The 21,577-nt window shown below is 44.4% G+C and overlaps 1 protein-coding gene across 50 annotated transcripts in view; it reads right to left on the bottom strand.

The window, feature by feature from the left end:
• Nucleotides 1-21,577, bottom strand: part of PRRC2B (proline rich coiled-coil 2B) — a 113,349-nt gene that overhangs the window by 36,574 nt on the left and 55,198 nt on the right. For 34 of the 50 annotated variants that reach the window (XR_013519724.1, XR_013519726.1, XR_013519725.1 and 31 more), the window contains exons 6-11: nucleotides 17,172-17,315; nucleotides 14,538-14,779; nucleotides 13,992-14,113; nucleotides 13,395-13,537; nucleotides 6,329-6,419; nucleotides 1,928-2,120 (exon numbers count right to left, since the gene is read on the bottom strand). Coding sequence is in view for 47 of the 50 variants with exons in the window: in XM_078329905.1 (XP_078186031.1) it covers nucleotides 1,928-2,120; nucleotides 6,329-6,419; nucleotides 13,395-13,537; nucleotides 13,992-14,113; nucleotides 14,538-14,779; nucleotides 17,172-17,315 (935 nt within the window). In the remaining 3 variants the exon portion in view is untranslated. The remainder of the gene's footprint in view (nucleotides 1-1,927; nucleotides 2,121-6,328; nucleotides 6,420-13,394; nucleotides 13,538-13,991; nucleotides 14,114-14,537; nucleotides 14,780-17,171; nucleotides 17,316-21,577) is intronic. The other 16 variants (XM_078329958.1, XM_078329978.1, XM_078330000.1 and 13 more) reach the window with 1 other exon arrangement.

Genomic DNA, 21,577 nt, shown 5'->3' with positions numbered 1-21,577 from the left:
AGGGACACTCAGGGCATCCAGGAGTGGGGACAATGACACCTGAGTGGGCAAGGAGGGCATATGTGCAAGGGAGAGAGCGTGGCAGCAGAAATGAGATTGGTCACACACAGGAAGACTGAGCAAGTGAGTATAAGTACAAGGGACAGCTTTGCACTGTTAGAGAAAGGAAGTGCAAACATGCACTGGGAGGAACAGGAATGGAGTCTGTGGAACTGGAGGTATTGATGAGAACACAGGGTTCTCAACCTGGACAGATACAGAAATAACACAGGTATAAATGTATTTGTACACACATGTATATGCCTAAATACATCCCCCGCAAATGTCCGCTGAGGAAGTCCAGGAGCAGTGACACCCCAACAGCAAGGAGCCTGCTGGGGCTCAGACACTGGTTTCTAAAAAACGCCCTGCGTATATAAAAAGAACTAGGACTTCATGGTGAAAGAGCTGATCCCAGACAAGACAGGTCAAGAACAAGATGAGTCCAGGAGAGATGAAGGAAGGGCTCCATAAAAGGATGAAGACAGTTAAAAAGGACACACACTGGCCTGACAGGGCTCCCGATGGCCAACCGGGTGACAGCAGCAGATTATCACCCACTGATGTAAATAAATAAATAAACTGAAAGCTTGATCAGAAACAGGATATTCAGTCTCAAAGTTTCCCCCAACAAAATTCTTATCAACTACAAATAAGGAAAAGAGTTACCTCTACAATATGAAACCTGGCAAGGACCCTGTTAATCAAGAGACTAAAGTGAACATAGCCAGAGGGAGATAGGGTGAAGGCACGGTTGCCTTGGTAGCATGCAATGAGAAAAGTCCAGTCATGTCTGAGAGATCCCTGCCAAGGATGGCAATCTTGGACCTCTTCACAATAAAGATGATAATAAACCCAATTTGAGGGGCATTCCACTGGTTTGTAACGTTTCAAAGCCTCAAAGTCATGAAAGTTAAGGAAAGGCTGAGGAACTGATCCAGACTGAAGAAAACTAAAGATAGGTGATTCTGAACTGGATTCTTTCAGGTAAGGACATTAATGGGACAACCAGTAAAAGATGAATGGCGTCTGCAGATTAAATGGCAATCAATGATCAAGACTAATTTCCTGGAAGTCATTGTGGTTACCCGGGTGGAATTTGGTAGGAAACAAGCACCACAGTGTAAAGAGACTCATCAGGTTGACTACGCATTTAATTAGTTCAGAAAAAGCATCGTTTGTACTGTACTTCCAACTTTTTTTCTATCACTTTGAAGCTGTTTTAATGATTTCTTTTCTTTTTTTTTTTTGGAGACAGGGTTTTGCTGTGTTGGCCAGGATGGTCTTGAACTCCTGGTCTCAAGTGATCCTCCTGCCTTAGCCTCACAAAGTGTATGAGCCACCATGCCCAGCTGTTTTAATTTTTTTTTTAATGAAAACAATAGGACAAACACAGTGGCTCATGCCTATAATCTCAGCACTTTGGGAGGCTGAGGCAGGAGGATCCGTTGAGCCCAGGAGTTCAAGACCAGCCTTGGCAACATAGTAAGACCTCGTCCCTACAAAAAATAAATGAAATGAGCCAGGAGTGGTGGCACACCAGTAGTCCCAAGCTACTCAGGTGGCTGAGATGGGAGGATGGCTTGAAGGTGAGAGGTGGAGGATAGAGCAAGACTTTATCTCAAAAAAAATAAAAATAAGTCATGCATGGTGGCTCATACCTGTAAATCCTAACACATTGCATCGCTTGAGCTGGAGTTTGAGACCAGCCTGGGCAACACAGTGAGACCTTGCCTCTATGAAGAGATTATTTAAAAAAAAAAAAAAAAAAAAGAAGAAGAAGAAATCTAAAAATGAAAAGGAAATGCCCACCCAGGACTTTTTCAGAAACCCAGCCACTGAACTCAGAGAAGTTCAAATACATAGACCAGCCAAGGGCCCTTGGTACCTGGTAGTCAGGGCCTGCTGCCCAGCCATGAAGCTTCCTGGATGGTGGCTGAGGGTCTGGTGGCTTTCGGACAACACGGGATGCACCCACTGCTTCAGCCCAGTCCTTCCCTTCCTCTTGAGTCCGCTTGGCGTCCACACTGTCCGCAGAGCTCATTGACAACTGCCGCTGCCTCCTAGGGTCCCAGCTGTTCCTAGGACAATGCACATTTGATGTTAAGTTTTTGTAGGTCTGATCTCAATGGTCAGAGGCCTTGGGAATTCCAAAGTTAGCTGTCCATATCATTTCCTTCATCAGAATGGACTACCACTCCCACCATGTCTGTGTGAATTCCACAATTCAGAACCACCATTTATCAAGTCACTCTCATGAACAGGACATGTCACACTCATTATTTCACTGAGGCAAAATAAGTCCTCATGACCCTCACTTTAAAACAAACTTGTCCAACCCACAGCCTAAGGGCCACATGTGGCCCAGGAGGGCCTTGGGCTTTGGATGCAGCTCAACACAAATTTATCAACTTTCTTAAAACATTATGAGAGGGTGGGTGTAGTGGCTCACACCTGTAACTCTAGCACTTTGGGAGGCTAAGCCAGGCCGATCACTTCAGGTCAGGAGTTCCAGACCAGCCAGGCCAACCTGGTGAAACCAAGTCTCTACTAAAAGTACAAAAATTAGCCAGGTGTGGTAGCGGACACCTGTAATCCTAACTACTCAAGAAGCTGAGTAGTTAGAAGAATTGGCAGGAGAATTGCTTTAACCTGAGAGGTCAAGGCTGCAGTGAGCCGAGATTACGCCAGTACACTCCAGCCTGGGCAACAGAATGAGACTCTGTTTCGGGGGAAAAACAAAACAAAACAAAACAAAACCACATTATGAGATATTTTTCCTGACTTTTTCACTTACCAGCTATCATTAGTATATTTTATGTGTTGCCCAAGACAACTCTTCCGATGTGGCCCAGGGAAGCCAAATGATTGAACACTCTTGCTTTGAAAAGACAGTAGCTGGGCTTGGTGCGGTGGCTCATGTCTGTAATCTTAGCACTTTGGGAGGTAAAGGTGGGCGGATCACAAGTTCAAGAGTTCAGAACCAGTCTGACCGACATGGGAAAACCATCTCTACTAAAAATACAAAAATTAGCCTAGTGTGGTGGTGTGCACCTATAATCCCAGCTACTCAAGAGGCCAAGGCAGGAGAATTTCATGAACCTGGGAGGCGGAGGTTGCAGTGAGCCAAGATCATGCCACTGCATTCCAGCCTGGGTGACAGGGTAAGACTTCGTCTCCAAAAAAAAAAAAAGTCAATAGCTGAGTCTCATCAAAGTTAAGGGGACACACCCCACAGATTTGAACCAGTACTCCCAGGTGTGTGTCTGATTCCTTTTGGTAGCACTCCCTCCCTATGCTCTGCACAAGCCGGTTGCTCAATAAATGCCCCTCAAAAGAACCAAAGATGACTACTGAACAGTGCCACAATAAAAAGAGCAAGAAGAGACAAGCAGAGCCTACACAGCACGGAAAAGGAGGTTCCAAAACACAGCTGCAGGGGCGGCTGGACAAGAAGGGAGATGGGTGCCATTCTTGTCTGGACACGTCACAGTAGAAGCAACAGCACTGGGACGAAGCATTTACAAGGGCCCAGGAATACAGCAGATCAGAGAAAAGTGGGAATCGGGGATGGCAGGTGTGTGGGCCTGCGTTTCTACCCACACATATGTACATCGGGAGGGAGGGAAGACAAGGCAGGTAACACAACTCAGGAGATTACAGAACGGGCAACAACTACTAGTGATTCCAACTTGACTCTGTAAGAAATGGAGACCACAGGAAAGCTGCTGACCTGTGAAAAAGATCTGTGTTTTTAGAAGATGACTATGGCAGGGTGTGAAGGATGGGCCACAGAGGACAGGATGAAAGGATGGAGATAAACTGGTAGATGCATGGATGGTTCGGAAAAGGAGGAGGTCCCAACAGCCTCAGAGAAAATGAAAACAGGAGAGAGTCAGGGCAAGTTTTGGGAGCCAATCATGTATGAGAAAATAAAGATGTCAAATAAGACGTGGATGCTCTACCAGGTCACCAACCAGCTTAGAGAACATGAAAAGAGCAGGTTTCAGGAGGAGGTAGTTCAGGCACTGTGATTTTGAAGTGCCCTTGGTCAAAGCCAGGGGCAAAATTGCCTCCAAAACCAATGTCCAGGTCCTTCAGCGGAATATTCAGTTCTCATCGCCTCAAACAGACAAGGAACAGAGTGTCCTACTGCTCCAATCAGTCTCTAAGAGCTTATGTCTTTGCCTTTGATTTAAATTCTTAATCACAGCTCCTTCTGAGCTTAGTGTTCCAGGAACTGACCCACAGGTATGCCCCGACTGCATCCAAAACTTCAGCCGAAATCAAACAGCATAAAAAAAAATTACAGAATTTCATTTTCTGTGTGCCATCAGAGAAGGAGTAGCAGATTATTATTACCAACTCCTTCCAGAAGATGGGCACTTACTTTAGGTGCTTTTAAGTAAAAGATGAAATAAAGAAAAAGATGACTCACGGATTTGACTGAACAATATTCAGTTATTAACAAGAAAACAGAAAGAGAAAAATATTTCTAAGACAACAGCAAAGCATTAATATCTAAATGATATAAAACAATAACATTTTAAAGGAAAGCAGTGATAAATGTGAAGCAAACAGGCATTCTACACTGCAGCTTCGACCTTCTGGACTCAAGCAGTCCTCCCACCTCAGCCGCCTGAGTAGCTGAGACTATAGGTGCACACCATGCCCAGCTAATTTTGGGGGATTATTTTAAAAGTATTAGTAAATGCTACTACTATTATGATAAAAACTGGAGGGATGAGAGTACAATGCAGTACTTTCTAAAAAAAAATAAAGTAAAACTAAACTAGTCCAAGGAAATGACCCAAAAGAGAGAGAGAGAGAGAGAGAGAGAGAGAGAGAGAAGATTCACATGGTCAAATAAATTCAGGAAAGCTGGCATCCATTCTGCTTCTCCACCTCCCCAGTATACTTAATTTTTTTATTTTATTTTATTTTTTGAGACAGAGTTTTGCTCTGCTGCCCAGGCTGGAGTGCAATGGAGTGATCTCCATTCACCGCACCCTCTGCCTCCTGGGTTCAAGCAATTCTCCTACCTCAGCCTCCCGAGCAGCTGGGATTATAGGCCTATGCCACCACACCTGGCTAATTTTTGTATTTTTAGTAGAGACGGGGTTTCACCATCTCAGGCAGGCTAGTCTCAGACTCCTGGCCTCAAGTGATCTGCCTGCCCTGGCCTCTGAAGTGTTGGGATTACAGGCATGAGCCACTGCACCTCAGTGTATGTTCAAGCCTCTGAGGGGTCCTGGAGTAGAGAAAGAAGTTGGTCAAGTGTAGTGGCTCACGCCTATAATCCCAGCACTTTGGGAGGCTGAAGCGGGTGGATCACGAGGTCAACAGATCGAGACCAACCTGGTCAACATGGTGAAACCCCGTCTCTACTAAATATACAAAAAATTAGCCGAGCATGGTGGCGTGGGCCTGTAGTCCCAGCTACTCGGGAGGCTGAGGCAGGAGAATTGCTTGAACCCAGGAGGTGGAGGTTGTGATGAGCTGAGATGGCATCATTGTACTCCAGCCTGGGTAACAAGAGCGAAACTCCATCTAAGAAAGAAAAGAAAGGAAAGGAAAGAAAGAAAAAGACAGGAAGGAAGGAAGGAAAGACAGAGAGAGAAAAGAAAAGAAGAGAAAGACAGAAAGGAGAGAGAAAGAGAGGGAGCAAGAGAAAGAGAGAGAGAGAAATTAATTAATTAATTGAAGCTGGGTGTGATGGCTCATGCCTGTTATCCCAGCACTTTGGGAGGCTGTAGCATGGTGGACCACTTAAGCCCAGCAGCTAGAGACCAAATCTGGGTAATGTGGCAAAACACCATCTCTAGTAGAAATATTAGCTGGGCATGGTGGCACTCATCTGTGGTCCCAGCTACTTGGGAGGCCGAGGTGAGAGAATCACTGAGCCCAGAAGACAGGTTGTAGTGAGTCAAGATCATGCCACCGCACTCTAGCCTGGGTGACAAGAGTGACAGCCTGTCTCCAAAAAAAAAGAATTTGAACCCAGGGAAGTTTCCCAAATTTGCTCAGACACAGAAGCCTTTTTGAGCTTAACAGCCATGAGCAATCCATGAAGACATGGTCTGCATAACACACTCGGGCACACACTGACACAGTGGTGAAGAGGTTGACTATGCACAGGACGCATACCATACCTGCAGGCAAACCCTGGCTCTACTCCTTCACAGCCATGATCAGCAGCTGTCACCCCAAATTGGAAACAGTATCTGCCCTTCCAGGTTGCTATGGAAACTGAGAAATGCTCTCACGTTGATGGGGCAGGGGTCCTTACCACTTTGGCCTGCCGTCCTTCACAACTTCTTCCTCCTCTTCATCATCGCTGAACTTGAGTTTCTCAGAATAGTCCACTTCTTCATGGAGGCCTACAGCAACAGGAGGGCCCAGAAGAATGAGAAAGAATGAAAAGGTCAGTGGTGCCCAGGTACCATGGGAAAGCTTCCTTTGCTCAGGAATCTCACTATTCCAGCAGAGGAGCTGAGTCAACCACCTGGCTGCCTCCCCCCATGACTTTAGGACAGCTTGGTTAGACTAACTGTCCCATAGGTAACAATTCTTAAATCTGAACAATGTATCTTTAAAATGTATTTTAAGGCCCAAGAGGGTGAACAAACCAGGCAGAAATGAGGTAGCTGTCTACCCTTGCAATACAGAAACATGACTTGTGAGATGTGTGAGTTACCACTTGCCCCAGGCATTGCTCAGCCCAAGTGGCTCAGATGGCAAAAAGTGTCCATCACCTACGATCCTGTGAACAGTGTGGTAGGTCCACACAATGGATTATTATTTGGCCGTAAAAAAGAATGAATACAAACACATTGTTATAACATAATTAACTGTGAAAACATTATGTTAAGTGAAAGAACCCAGGTAAGAAAGGCCACATATTGTATGATTCCAGTGACAGGCAATGTCCAGAATATGCAAATCCAGAGATGGAAAGCAAATTTGTGGTTGGAAAGTAGGAGGTGGGAGGGAATGCCTACCAACAGGTATGGGGTTTCTTTTTTGAGTGATGGAAGCATTCTGGAATAGTGGTGGTAGTTGCACAACTTTGTGAATATACTAAAAAACACTAAACCAGACTTCAAAAGGGTAAATTTTATGTTATAGGAAAATTATGTTAATCATATAATTATATAAAAATTATGTGACTCATATAGTCATATGATTCACAGCTCACACCTGTAATCCCAGCACTTTGGGAGGCTGAAGCAGGAGGATCACTTGAGGCCCAGAATTTGAGACCAGTCAGGGCAACATGGTGAAACCACGTCTCTACTAAAAATACAAAAAATTAGCCAGCCATAGGGGTGCACGCCAGTAGTCCCCCCTACTCTGGAGGCTAAGGTGAGAGAATCACCTAAGCCCAGGAAAGTGAGACTGCCATGAGCTGTGACTGTGCCAGTGCACTCTAGCTTGGGTAACAGAGCAAGACCCTGCCTCAGAAACAAGGGTAACTGAGCACCATGATGTATGCCCGCAATTCTGGCCACACAGGAGACTAAGGCAGGAGGATTGCTTGAGCCCAGGAGTTCGAGACCAGCTTGGGCAACAAAGCAAGACCTCATTTCTAGAAAAAAAAATATATATATTAAATTAAATTAAAATAAAAAAATTTTAAGAGGTAACAACAAAAACTCAATACAATTAAAAGGCCGAGTTAGAAACTTAAAAAGTAAGTTGCAATTATGTGCTATTTGCTAAATAATAACTTTAAATACAAACACAAAGGAGTTTAAAGGAAAAGAATGGAAACAGATATTCCGTGGAAACAGTAAGTAGGGTCAGAGCAATTGGTATAAACACAGGACAAAACAGACTGCAAGATAACAGACTACTAGAGATAAAGAGGGACATGTGGAAATACACCAGAAAGGCACAGAAACTAGAAACGTGTGTATGCCTAAGAGCAGCTTCAAAATAAATAAAGCAGAAACCATGAGTATTAATTGGAGAAATAGATAAATCCATGATTAGAGCTGAACACCTTCTTTCCTTAACTGATAGAAGCAGACAAAATTATCAGTAAGTATACAATAAGATCTGAATACCTCCATTGGCCGTGCTCAGTGGCTCATGTCTGTAATCCCAGCACTTTGGGAGGCCAAGGTGGGAAGATCACAAGGTTAAGAGATTGAGACCATCCTGGCCAACATGGCAAAACCCCGTCTCTACTAAAAATACAAGTATGAGCTTGGTGGGCATGGTGGTGCATGCCTGTAATCCCAGCTACTTGAGGGAGGCTAAGGCAGGAGAATCACCTGAACCCAGGAGGGGGAGGATGCAGTGAGCCAAGATCAAGACACTGTACTCCAGCCTGCTGACAGAGAGAGACTCCAAAACAAAACAAAAACAGGCCAAAAAAAAGATCTGAATGCCACCAAAAACCATCCTAATGGGAAACATACAAAACATGACACCCAGCAACAACTGTAGAATATATATACTTTCAAAGTGCACTTGAAATATTCTCCAAGACCAATCATATTCTAGTCATGAAACAAGACTTACTAACTTGAAAACAAGTGATATCATACAGAATGTGCTCTCTGGCTATAAGACAACTAAATTAGCAATTTAGAAATGGCCAATAATAAAAACCTGCTCCAATTATTTAAAAAATCATTTAAAATATATACAGAAAACAAGTCAAAAAATGGAGAAAGTGAACAATGCCAAAAGCTGCTGCTTCATAAAGATTAATACAACAATTCAATTCCTTGGCAGAAATGAAGAAAAAGAAATACACAAATTACCAAATTATCAGGAATTAAAGGATATCACTAGAGATCCTACAGACATCAAACAGATAATGTAATATATTTTCAACATTATGTTAATAATTTCAACAACTCAAAAGAAATGAACAAATTCCTCAAAAAACACAACTTACCAAAAAACTCACACAAAATGACACAGGGAATCTGCAGTCTCAAAACTAATTAAAGAAATTAAATTACTGCAAGTATTTCCACAATGAAAACTCCAGAGGCAAAATTGTTTCACTGGTAAGGTAATACTGTCCAGGCACAGTGGCTCGCACCTGTAAACCCAACAACTCAGAAGGTGAGGCAGAGGATCACTTGAGCCCAAAATTTTAAGGCTGTGTTGAGCCATTATTGTGCAGCAGTGTACCCAGCCTGGGTGACAAAGTGAGAGACCCTATCTCAAAAAAAAAAAAAGAAAAAGAAGTAATACAGCAATCTTATTCTTTAGGAAAGTAGAGAAGGAACACTCCACAACTCATTTTATAAGCCCAGCACAACTTGATACCAAAACCTGACAGAGACATTAAAAGCATAAAAAATTACAGACCAATATCCCTCATGACATAACTTTAATACATATTAACAAATTTAGTCTAGGCATACAAGAAGAGAGGGTTTATTCTAAGAATGTAAGGTTGGTTTAGCACTAAAAAAAACATCAATGCAGTCTACTATCAAAATAAAGGAGAAAAACAGTATGATCACAGATGCAGGAAAGCACTGAACACAATGCAACACCCATAATTTATAAACAAAAAACCCAGCCAGTTGCCGTGGCTCACGTCTGTAATCCCAGTACTTTGGAAGGCAGAGGTGGGCTGATCACGAGGTGAGGAGTTTGAGACCAGCCTGGCCAACATAGTGAAACCCCGTCTCTACTAAAAACACAAAAAAATTAGCCGGGTATGGTGGTAGGTGCCTGTAATCCTGGCTAGGTGGGAGGCTGAGGCAAGGAGAATCCTTGAACCTGGGAGGTGGATGTTGCAGTGAACCGAGATCACACCACTGCACTCCAGCCTGGGCAACAGAGCAAGACTCCACCTCAAAAACAAAAACAAGAACAAAAAAACAAAGGCTCAGCAAACTAGACATAGAAGGCAACACATCCTCAACCTGATAAACAGTATCTCAAAAAAAACCACAGCTGACATTTCATGCTGACACACAAAACATTTTCTTCCTAAGATCAGAAAGAACTTGAGGTTAATATTATACCCGAAGTATACCACAGGCAAAAAACACTAAGTAGAAAGGAAGTAATCTGAAAAAGAAGATGTTAAACTGTCCTTATTTACAAACTACGTAATGGTTTATGTAGAAAACTCTAAGAAATCAACAAAAACTAGTAAAACTAATTAATGTATTCAACAAAGTGGCTGGTACCAGTGAATACAGAAAAAACAACTGTATTTTCTATATAATGACAACAAACCCTTGAAAAATAAAATTGTCCTTAAAAATCAATGATATTTATAATAGCATCAAAAAACCATAAAAATGTCTGAGAATAAATTTAACAAAAGACATTCAGGATCTCTACGTGAAAATGCCAAGACACTGCTGAGAGAAATCAAAGTCCTAATAAAGTGATACACCAGCTTCCTAAAAATTCCCAATTAAGGGCCAGTCACGGTAGATCACGAGGTGAGGGAGCCAGCCTGGCCAACATGGTGAAACCCCCATCTCTACTAAAAATACAAAAATTAGCTGGGCATGGTGGCCCACACCTGTAATCCCAGCTACTTGGGAGGCTGAGGCAGGAGAATCGCTTGAACCCGGTAGGCAGAGGTTGCAGTGAACTGAGATCATGCCACTGCACTCCAGCCTCGGTGGCAGGAGTGCAAAAAAAAAAAAAAAAAAAACAAGTTTCAAAATTAAGATGTCAGGTGGGGTGCAGTGGCTCACAACTGTAATCCCAGCACTTTGGGAGGTCAAGGTGGGCGGATCATGGGGTCAGGAGTTCAAGACCAGCCTGGCCAACATGGTGAAACCCCGCCTCTACTAAAAACAGAAAAATTAGCTGGGTGTGGTGGTGTACACCTGTAGTCCCAGCCACTTGAGAGGCTGAGGCAGAAGAATCGCTTGAACTGGGAGGTGGAGGGTGCAGTGAGGCGAGATCATGTCACTGCACTCTAGCCTTGATGACGAAGCAAGGCTCTGTCTTCGGAAAAAAAAATTAAGATGTCACTTATCTTGATAGAGATTCAACATAATCTGAACCAAAATGCCTGTAGGCTCTCTGTAAATACTGACAAGTTGATTCTAAATTTATGTGGAAACAAACAATCTTGGAAAAGAACGAAGTTGGAAAACTTACACTTCCGAAATGTAAGATTTCCTATAAACCCACAGTGTGGTATTGGCATAAGGAGAAACAAACAGGTCAATGGAACAGTGTCCAGAAATAGACCAATGATTTTATAGTCAATTGATTTTTGGCAAAAGTTCCAAAGCAATTCAACAGGGAAAGTAAAATCTTATCAAGAAATGTTGTAGAAAACTGGCCATGTGGGAAAAAACAAACCTGTCATAAACAAAAATTAACCCAATGTGTATCAAACACCTAAAATTAAGTTAAAACTATAAAATATCTAGTAATATTTTTACCACCAAGGGGAAGCAAAGATTTTAGGACACAAAAATAATAACCAGAAAAAAACTCAAATTTATACATTAAACTTCAAAATTCAAACTTCTCCTCATTGTGTTTAAAAAAATTAATAGACAATGCAATAAGGAAATATATTTGCAAAATAAAAGTTTTAAAGAATTTGTATCCAGGGCTGGTATCCTACCACTCAATTTTTTACAATTGAGACAACAAACAGGATGATATATCAGTCATCAAATAACACATAAAAGTGTGTTTATCATTAGTCATCAGCAAAATGCAAATTAAAAGCACAATGAGATACCACTAAACACCCACTAGAATGGCTAAAATTAAAAAGACAAACATGTTCAACGCTCCAGTGAGCTTTGATCATGCCACTGCATTCCAACCTAGAAAACAAACTGAGACCACGTCTCTTAAAAAAAAAAAACAAAAAAAAATGAACACCAAAATGTAAGATGCAGACCTACCAGCTTCACACACTGCTGTTGGGAATGTAAAATGGCATAACACCACCAGGGGAAAAGTTTGGACAGATCTTAAACACTTAATCTTACGCCTACCCTTTGACCCAAAAATTCTACATATTTACCCAAGAGAAATGGAAGTATAATGTAAAGTGGGCCTCTTGAATGAATAAATAAACTACAGTATATTAATACACTGGAACATATCTCAGCAACTAAAAGCAACTGGCATATAAACAACATTGGTGAATATGAAAACCGTATGAGAGTAAAAACTGTGACTTCACTCATGTGACATTTGGTAACAGGCCAGTCGCAGGGAGGAGCACTGAGGAAACCCGGGGAGGTAAGGGGCATGTTATCTCTTTGGATATGGGTGTGCGTGATATACACGTATCCATTTGTAAAACCGTACAGTTAAAATGTGAGATGGATGCCTGTCACTGTCATTAAAATCTACCTGAAAATAAATAATTATAAAAGAAAATAATCAGGTTGGGTTATGGGGAGTGGGCGGAGATAAAGAAATTAAGAATGGCAGCCAGGCGCAGTGGCTCAAGCCTGTAATCCCAGCACTTTGGGAGGCCTAGGCGGGTGGATCACGAGGTCAAGAGATCGAGACCATCCTGGTCAACACAGTGAAACCCCGTCTCTACTACAAATACAAAAAATTAGCTGGGCATGGTGGCACGTGCCTGTAGTCCCAGCTACTCAGGAGGCTGAGGCAGGAGAATTGCCTGAACCCAGGAGGCAGAGGTTGCGGTAAGCCTAGATCGCACCATTGCACTCCAGCCTGGGTAACAAGAGCGAAACTCTGTCTCAAAAAAAAAAAAGAAAAGAGAAATAAGAATGGCAGAATAAACAGTTTGCCGCACCCGCCTGTAGTTCTAGCAGCTACTCTGGAGACTGAAGCAGGACGATGCTTGAGGCCAGGAGTTTGAGGCTACAGCTCACCATGATGGACCCTGTAAACAGCCACTACACTTCAGAATGGCAACATGGCCAGACCCTACCTCTTTCCTTTTTATCTTTTTTTTTTTTTTTTTTTTACTGCTCCTTGCAGAGCAGGGCTAACCCACAGGCAGTATGCCCAGAGTAGCTGAGACCCTGTCTCTCAGAACAAAATTAAATTAAAACAAACAAAAACCAACTGGCAGAACATTGGTACTAATTGAACCTGAGTGATGAGTGGCTGGAAGCTATTATTTTTTTGTTTAGGTTTTGCATCATCAATAATTTTTAAAAAGTTAACCACAAAACTCTAAGCTCAAAAATAAAGACCAAAAGAAGCTAATGGCTCGGCCAGGAAGGAGGTACCAGACGGGCTGCAAATGAGGATGCAGGGAATTGGGGCTGCCTCGTTGTCCTGCTGTTAGTCCCTATCTTACCAAGGGAAAACACACAGTGGTGCCAGGGGGTTTCCATCCCTGGTCAGTACAGGTGGACTTCGGTCCTGCCCGTCTAAACCACCAGGGCTTCTCTGCCCACCTGCCCAGCCATCATCGGCATCAGTGTCCAGATCGTCAAGGCCCTTCAGGTTTTCTGCGTTGATAATGGTGGGCCGTGGCACCCGCTCCACCAGCTGCCTTAGTGGGTGGAGTGGGCGAGACATTCCCAGCCTGTTTTCTTTTCTGATAAAAGAGAGAAAAGTAAAGATGATGGAATCATGTCCAGTATGCAGATAGAGGCAAAATCAAACACCTTTCCAAAAATAAATTCCATACTGCAAAGGTTCATGTTTAGTATTTCTATCAGATCCTCTCAAAGAAATATATAATGAGCAAACAAGTACATCCCAGAAAGAAGTTCTGCCTTGTCCTGCGGTTTTACATGTGGTTGCTAAGGCCTAGGGCAGCAGCAACATGCATGTGCCAGAACTTCAACTCTACCAGGAACTTGAAATAATGACTCAATCTCTGATCCAGCTCCAAATCCCAACCACCATCCCATACACCCTGCCATGCTGAGCTGGTTAAGTTCTCTGTTCTCCTGGAGACACAGCACTTTTCTCATCAGCCCCTCATCCTGACCAGAATCACCACCGGAGTAATTTCTACACACATGACTGTAACGCAATGGACTCACCCATCTTGGTCATTTATCTGGAACTGTCTAAAAGGAACTCGGGGTTCAAGGCGGAGCTGAGGAAGGGGAAAAGAGCCTCGTTCCACTGTACCCTGGTTCTCTGATGACTTTGGCGAACACATCTGAAACATAACATCGATGAACAGGATTTGCTAGTAAAATTAGAATTTGTTTTGGAAAGTGGAAAATGGGAAAAAGAAACAGGAAAGTCTTAGGGTTTCCTAATCAATCCTACCACCATCTCCCCCATTTCATTCCTGCTGTCAGTAAGTAGACTGGGGAACCTATATCAGAGAAAACCTGCCTCTCCTGTTTCTAAAGAACCACAGCTAAAATCATATGCACATCACCAGGGAAAGAAGCCAGAGGCCCTTAAGATTTAAAAAGCAGGGAGAGAAAATCCAAAATGAGTGTAAACCTCGGAAGTAGGGTGACAGGGCCAAGAGGAGACCCCAAAGGGTGACATTCAACCACTTGACCTAGGTTATGCTGGACACAAATCCAACATCATGAGGGAAAAAAAAAACGTACACTCTGAAGACTTACAAAAGCAGGAAGCATGTCATGGTATGTAGGTGGGTGGTATACATTTCCCATGAACTGTGAAGCCCCTTTTCGGACAGGCTGAGCCGGGCGGAGAGAGGGGTCCTTAGAATCGCTGGTACATGCCGAGGAGGGGGCTCCATCTCCCGTACTTGAGTTCCTGCTGCCCAGCTCAGTTGGGGAGGTGCTGAGAGACGTGGCAGAAATTATGTGTCGCCCACCGCCCTCCCTCCAGCTTGTCACATCTGGAAATTGAAAGGGGGCAAAGAGGAGAGGGAAGAGGAGGGGGAAGGAGGGATCGTATGAGGTTCTGAAGGTCAAGGGATCCCCTCCTTCACCAAAAAAATAAAATAAAAAACAACAACAACAAAAAAATGAAGAAATGTTAAATTTGTGAGGGAAGGTTGGGACAGACCCTTGGCCAGTGAGAATGAACTTGCTGAGGGAAGTCTGACTGTGAAATATAAAATGGGATCTACTCAGAGAGAAGGCTTCATCAGTGAGTAACAATCACCCCCACTCCTTCCCCAATCCTACAACCCAGAGAGATTAAAACAACCCTTATGAAAACAGCCTTGGGTCATTCCTTCAACGAATGCTGACCACCCCACTTAGGGTTAGCACTGGGCTACACATTAAAACAGGGACGAGGCCAGGCGCAGTGGCTCATGCCTGTAATCCCAACACTCTGGGAGGTCGAGGCGGGCAGACCACAAGGTCAAGAGACTGAGACCATCCTGGCCAACAAGGTGAAACCCCGTCTCTACTAAAAAATACAAAAATTAGCTGGGCATGGTGGTACACGCCTGTAGTCCCAGCTACTTGGGAGGCTGAGGCAGGTGAATCGCTTGAACCCAGGGGACAGAGGCTGCGGTGAACAGAAATTGGGCCACTGCACTCTAGCCTAGCGACAGAGCAAGATTCTGACTCAAAAAAAACCAAAAACCAAAAAACACAAAATAGGAGAGAGTTCCAGACACAGCGCTTTTGGGCTTTGTTTAGCAGTGGCACCTTTTAGTCAAGATCCACCAGCCCACAAGACAGACAAGACCCAGCTGCTGTCCTTCCAGCAGAGGTGTGGGGCACTTGTGTAGCTCACAAGCAGAAACATGCTGACCTCTCTGTCTTTTTAAAACGATGCTTCCTATTGCCAAATGTAGTGAGATTGGGTGGAAATTACTAGAGGCCAAAAAGAAATCAGATGAAACAGACCCCTGTTTTTGGTCACCTTCTGGTTAGAATTTGAAGTACCAAGGTATCTGAGTTACACGACCCTTAAGGGAGAGACCCAGAACATGTTTGGCCTCAGCCCTTCAATCCCTTTGCTGTGTGACTTGGGGCAAGCTGAGGTCACTCCTCTTGGCCATGCTTCCTCATCTTCTCCAACAAGGAGATGAAACTGATGCTTAGAAAGAAGTTTCTTCTACATCTAAATTTTTATAGGCCTACAAAACAGCTCATCTTAATTAATCCCAGAAAGATGTAACTCTTGTCCTTTAAAATGAAACAAACAAAATAGTCTTGTGTGGGGCACTGGAAGGGCAGTGAGTGCTGTTTTAAGTGAGACACATGCACGGTGATAACTGAATTACAGGATATCACTTCTGACTTGAATGGGAGAGGCCTTGGAGATACATCAAGACAAGCAAACAAAAGGCCCTCGCATTTCAAGACCTGATCAAGTCCCCTGAAATACATGAGCCACTTCAAAATCCCTGAGTAGAACACGTGGAAAATTGCAATCACCACCTAAACATCTAGCCACCCTCGGCTTCCAAAGAGAAATTTCCAACAAGAAGTGCTACACAGGCCGGGCACAGTGGCTCACGCCTGTAATCCCAGCACTTTGGGAGGCCAAGGTGGGCAGATCATGAGGTCAGGAGATCAAGACCATCTGGGCCAACATAGTGAAACCCCACCTCTACTAAAAATATAAAAAAAAATTGGCTGGGCATGGTGCTGCATGCCTGTAGTCCCAGCTACTCAGGAGGCTGAGCCAGGAGAACTACTTGAACCCAGGAGGCAGATTGCAGTGAGCCGAGATCACACCACTGCATTACAGCCTGGGCAACAGTGTGAGACTCCATCTCAAAAAAAAAAAAGAAGTGCTACACAATCCTACCACTTCCCTGGGCAGACCCGAGATGAGGGGCCAGTAGAGACCAGTGCTAGGCTGGTTTATGCAACAATCCCCAGAGGAATGAGTTAAAAATACAGATCCTAATTGGGCTGGGGAAGGGAAGGCCTGGAAATCAAACTCATTCACCAACTCCCCAGTGATTCTGACTAGACACAGCTAGGATTGAGAGCTTTAGAAAATAAGCTCCTAACCCGGGGACCTAAGTTAATTGGCCCATTGTCCGTCCTTGTCACAGCCACCAGGCACAGCAAAACTAACAACTGGACAACAGAGGGAGAGGGGACTGGCCTGGCTTACCCCAAAAGACAAAAAAAAGCACAAGGCCTAATGGCCTAGGTAGCAAGTCCAATGGATGCATGGATCAGGTGGCAAGCCAAAGAACCATATTTCCAGCTCGAGCCAGAGACCCCAGTGGTATCAGCACCCTTCTAGGAGTGCAGAGACAAGGGAGGAAGTTCTGTGACTCCACTGAGTGCCCAGAGGCTGCAGTCACTTACTCTGAGGGCGGAGGCTTGGTCCTGGCCCATACGACAGATCTAAGACGCCCTTTTCTTTGCCAGCCTTGTCCTGCCCGCCAGCTGCTTTCAGCGTCGGAAATTCCTCGGGAGAGAAGGATAACAGTCGGCTTGAGCCCCTTAAACCTGTGAAGACAGGACAGACATGGAGGAAGTGAGATGGAGTCAGCAGTCGTCTGCTGGCGGGGTGCAGTGGCTCACACCTGTAATCTCAGCACTTTGGGAGGCTGAGATGGGTGGATCACTTGAGGTCAGGAATTTGAGACCAACCTGACCAACAAGGTGAAATCCCGTCTCTACTAAAAATACAGAAATTAGCCAGATGTGATGGTGTGCACCTGTAGTTTCAGCTACCTGGGAGGCTGAGGCAGGAGAACTGCTTGAACCCGGGAGGTAGAGGTTGCAGTGAGCCGAGATCATGCCACTGCACTCTCTAGCCTGGGAGACAGAGTGAGACTTTAAAACAAAACACTAAAGAAAACAGTCATCCACTTCCCAGCTCCACACCTTAAAAGCCATGTTGCCTCGAAGTAGGCTTTCTAAGGGAGCCAATGTCACCAGGGCGCTGAGGGTAGCAAGGGAGGCTGCTGCTGACAGCACCATGGCCTCCCCAGCTGACCTGCAGGGGCCAGTACCTGCTTACAAACGGAATGGGGTAAGATATCACAGCAGCACCAGGCCACAGCCTGTCCCGACAGGGAAGGTCCTTCTGACCGCCTGGGGCCACAGACACGCACCGCCTCCTATAAAATCAGCCAAGGGAAAGCCAAGAAGCCAACTGCTTTCCTGTGGAGGCAACACCAGGCCACCCTAAAAGGATTAAAATGCTGCTTTTGCCTGGCACAGTGACTCACACCTGTAATCCCAGCACTTTGGGAGGCCAAACTGGGTGGATCGCTTGAGCTCAGGAGTTCAAGACCAGCCTGGGCAACATGGCAAAACCGTCTCTACCAAAAACAGAAAAAATTAGCAGGTTGGCAGGCGCCTGTAGTCCCAGGCACTTAGGCTGAGATTGGAGGATCACTTGAGCCCGGGAGGCAGAGGTTGCCGTGAGCCAAGATCGTGCCACTGCCCTCCAGCCTGGGTGACAAAGCGAGACTCCTTCTCAAAAACTAAAAAAAAAAATGCTGCTTTCTACCATCGAATGTGGTAAGACAGGTGGAAATTAGATTTACATGAGTACCTCCTCATTCACCTGTCCTTCTGCATTTTCTACTAAGTTCCTTGAGCCCTACAAGGCCAAACATAGAATCCTGGGAAGAGTTTCTTATAATCCTAGAAACTGTTTCTTTCTTCATTCTTTCATTCATTCCTCAGCCTTATAATCTACTTTAGAGAAGAAGCCTTTCCTAATGTTCCCTTATACAAAGAACTTAGCACAGAGGCTCTGCTACCATTTTTGGATGAAAATATTAAAAATGGTGCAGGTAAAAGGTTCAGGTGGCCCCTATCCCTTCATCTGGAATATGCAGCATGCCCCAGACTGTAGAAATCTAGGAACAGCAGCAACACCACACAATGAATGGCCCCCTGTGGCATGCCTTATTCCTTATACAGCCAAACCCAAATCTTCCCCTAGGCAGTTATTATTCTTAACACCACTGATCCACGGACCTGTTCACTAAAGCCAACTGTGTTGGAAAGGTGTGGCTGCATCACCACACAGGCATGTGGCAGCAATTCGCTTGCCACTCCCTTAGTTAAAAAGGTCCAGGGTCAAATAAACCTGACCAGGCTGAGACTGGACACCATTTACCAAGGACCAGCCAGAGAGGGCCTCTAGGCATCATGAAGGAGCTCCACTGATCTGTGAACGTGGCTCTGACTCAGAGTCGCTTCATTATGGTAAAAGGTAATTAGCAAGAATAAAATTAAAACTCTCGTTTTTAAAATATGGTTATGACCAGCCTGGACAACATTATGAAACCCCATCTCTACCAAAATCACACAAATTAGCTGGGCATGGTGGTATGCGCCTGTAGTCCCAGCTACTCGGGAAGCTGAGGTGGGAGGACTGCTTGAGCCCAGGAGATTGAGGCTGCTGTGAGCCAAAATTGTGCTACTATACTCCAGCCTGGGCAACAGAAGAAGACCCTGTAGCAAAAATAATAATAATAATACAAAATATGGTAGATTTGGAATTAGGAAAAAAACCAGCAATGAGAAACTGCAGCAGGAAAGTCAGGGCATCTTCCAAGGTCACAGGCTGAGCCACTGGTTGGGTAGCAGCTGATATCTGAGCCTCTGACCTCTGCCCAAACACATAATCAGGTCTCCTGAGTCTGTTTCAGTTTAACCAACCAATAGAGTGTATCAATTAAGGAGAAGTCCTTTTGAATTCCACAGAGTCATGCAAAACCCTGTGGGCAATACCCTCAAATACCCACACTCCTGTCAGTGTCACAGATGTGTAAATCTAGCATAGGAGGGGAAACTGAGGATGATTGTTACACTCAGCCCCCACCCTGCCCAGTGTGTCTATTCTGTGGGCTGGTAGATTTCTGCCTGCAATTATTTCTTCTTTCTTTTTAAAATTTTGTGTATAGACAAGGTCTTGCTATGTTTTTCAGGCTGGATTCAAACTCTGGGGATCAAGCAATCTTCTCACTTTGGCCAACAATGCATATACACTAGTGTGCAGATGGGTGGATTTTTAAAAACGCATATACAGGCTGGGTATGGTGGTTCACGCCTGTAATCCTAGCACTTTGAGAGGTCGAGGTGGGTGGATCACGAGGTCAAGAGATGGGAGACCATCCTGGCCAACATGGTAAAACCCCGTCTCTACTAAAAGTAGAAAAATTAGCTGGGCATGGTGGCCTGTAGTCCCAGCTACTAGGGAGGCTGAAGCAGGAGAACTGCTTGAACCCGGGAGGCAGAGGTTGCAGTGATCTGAGATCGCACCACTGCACTCGAGCCTGGTGACAGAGTGAGACTCCATCTCAAAAAAAAAAACCAAAAAACAAAAAAACCCCGCATATACAACATTTTTTAGAAGTGTATTTTTTCTTCACTCCCATTTTTTTTGTTTTGTTTTTTGAGAATAGGGTCCTGCTCTGTCACCCAGGTTGGTGTACAGTGGTGTGATCACAGCTCACTCCAGCTTCCACCTCTGGTGCTCAGGTGATTCTCTTGCCTTGGCCTTCCAAGTAGCTGGGACTACAGGTGTGTACGCCACCACACTCAGCTTATTTTTATTTTTATTTTTATTTTTTTTTTTGAGATGGAGTCTCACTCTGTCACCCAGGCTGGAGGGGGCAGTGGCACAATTTCAGCTCACTGCAACCTCCACCTCCTGGGTTCAAGTGACTCTCTCACGTCAGCCTCCCAAGTAGCTGGGACTACAGGCATGCACCACCATGCCCAGCTAATTTTTTACATTTTTAGTAGAGACAGAGTTTCACCGTGTTAGCCAGAATGGATCTGCCCACCTTGGCCTCCCAAAGTGCTGGGATTATAGGCGTGAGCTGCTGCACCCAGCCTGAATTTTTGTAGAGACAGGGTTTTGTCATGTTGCCCAGGCTGGTCTCAAACTCCTGGACTCAAGCAATCCTTCTGCCACGGCCTCCCAAAGTGCTGGGATTACTAAAATACTATATATACTGGCTGGGCGTGGTGGCTCACTCCTATAATCCCAGCACTTTGGTAGGCCGAGGCGGGTGGATCACAAGGTCAAGAGATCGAGACCATCCTGGTCAACAAGGTGAAGCCCCGTCTCTACTAAAAATACAAAAATTAGCTGGGCATGGTGGCACGCGCCTGTAGTCCCAGCTACTTGGGAGGCTGAGGCAGGAGAATTGCTTGAACCCAGGAGACGGAGGTTGTGGTGAGCCGAGATTGTGTCATTGTACTCCAGCCTGGGCAACAACAGTGAAACTCCATCTCAAAAAAAAAAAAAAAAAGATACTACATATACTGTTCTGTACTTTTTTTCACTTAAGAATAGGCCCTGGAGAGCTTGCCAAATCGATAAGAAACTTCTGCTTTTTTTCTTTATAGCTAAAGTACTAGAATTTTACAGGCATTTCAAGGGATCATTTGCAATCTTCTGCTATTACAATGTTGCAGTGAATAATCCTATGCACAGATTATTTCACAAATGGGCAAGTATAATTTGTAGAGCAATTTCCTTAGGGTGCAGTTGCTAGGTCAAAGGGTACTATGTGTTGTTATTATGCCAGGCAGTGCCAAACTGGCTTCTATAGGAGTTGGGCCAATTTATACAGGATTTTTTTAATCTTTGTTGTTCTTTTTAAATAAAAATTAATATGTTCTATCTATTTCTAAAAATTCTAACTTTTGTAGAGATTGCAGTGAGCTATCACACCTCTGCAATCTAGCCTGGGTAACAGAGCAAGACTCTCTCTCAAAAAAAACCAAAAAACAAA

This window comes from Callithrix jacchus, chromosome 1 (assembly GCF_049354715.1).
Source record: "Callithrix jacchus isolate 240 chromosome 1, calJac240_pri, whole genome shotgun sequence".
Classification (NCBI taxonomy): Eukaryota; Metazoa; Chordata; class Mammalia; order Primates; family Cebidae; genus Callithrix; species Callithrix jacchus.
This window is presented reverse-complemented; position numbering and strand designations above follow the sequence as displayed.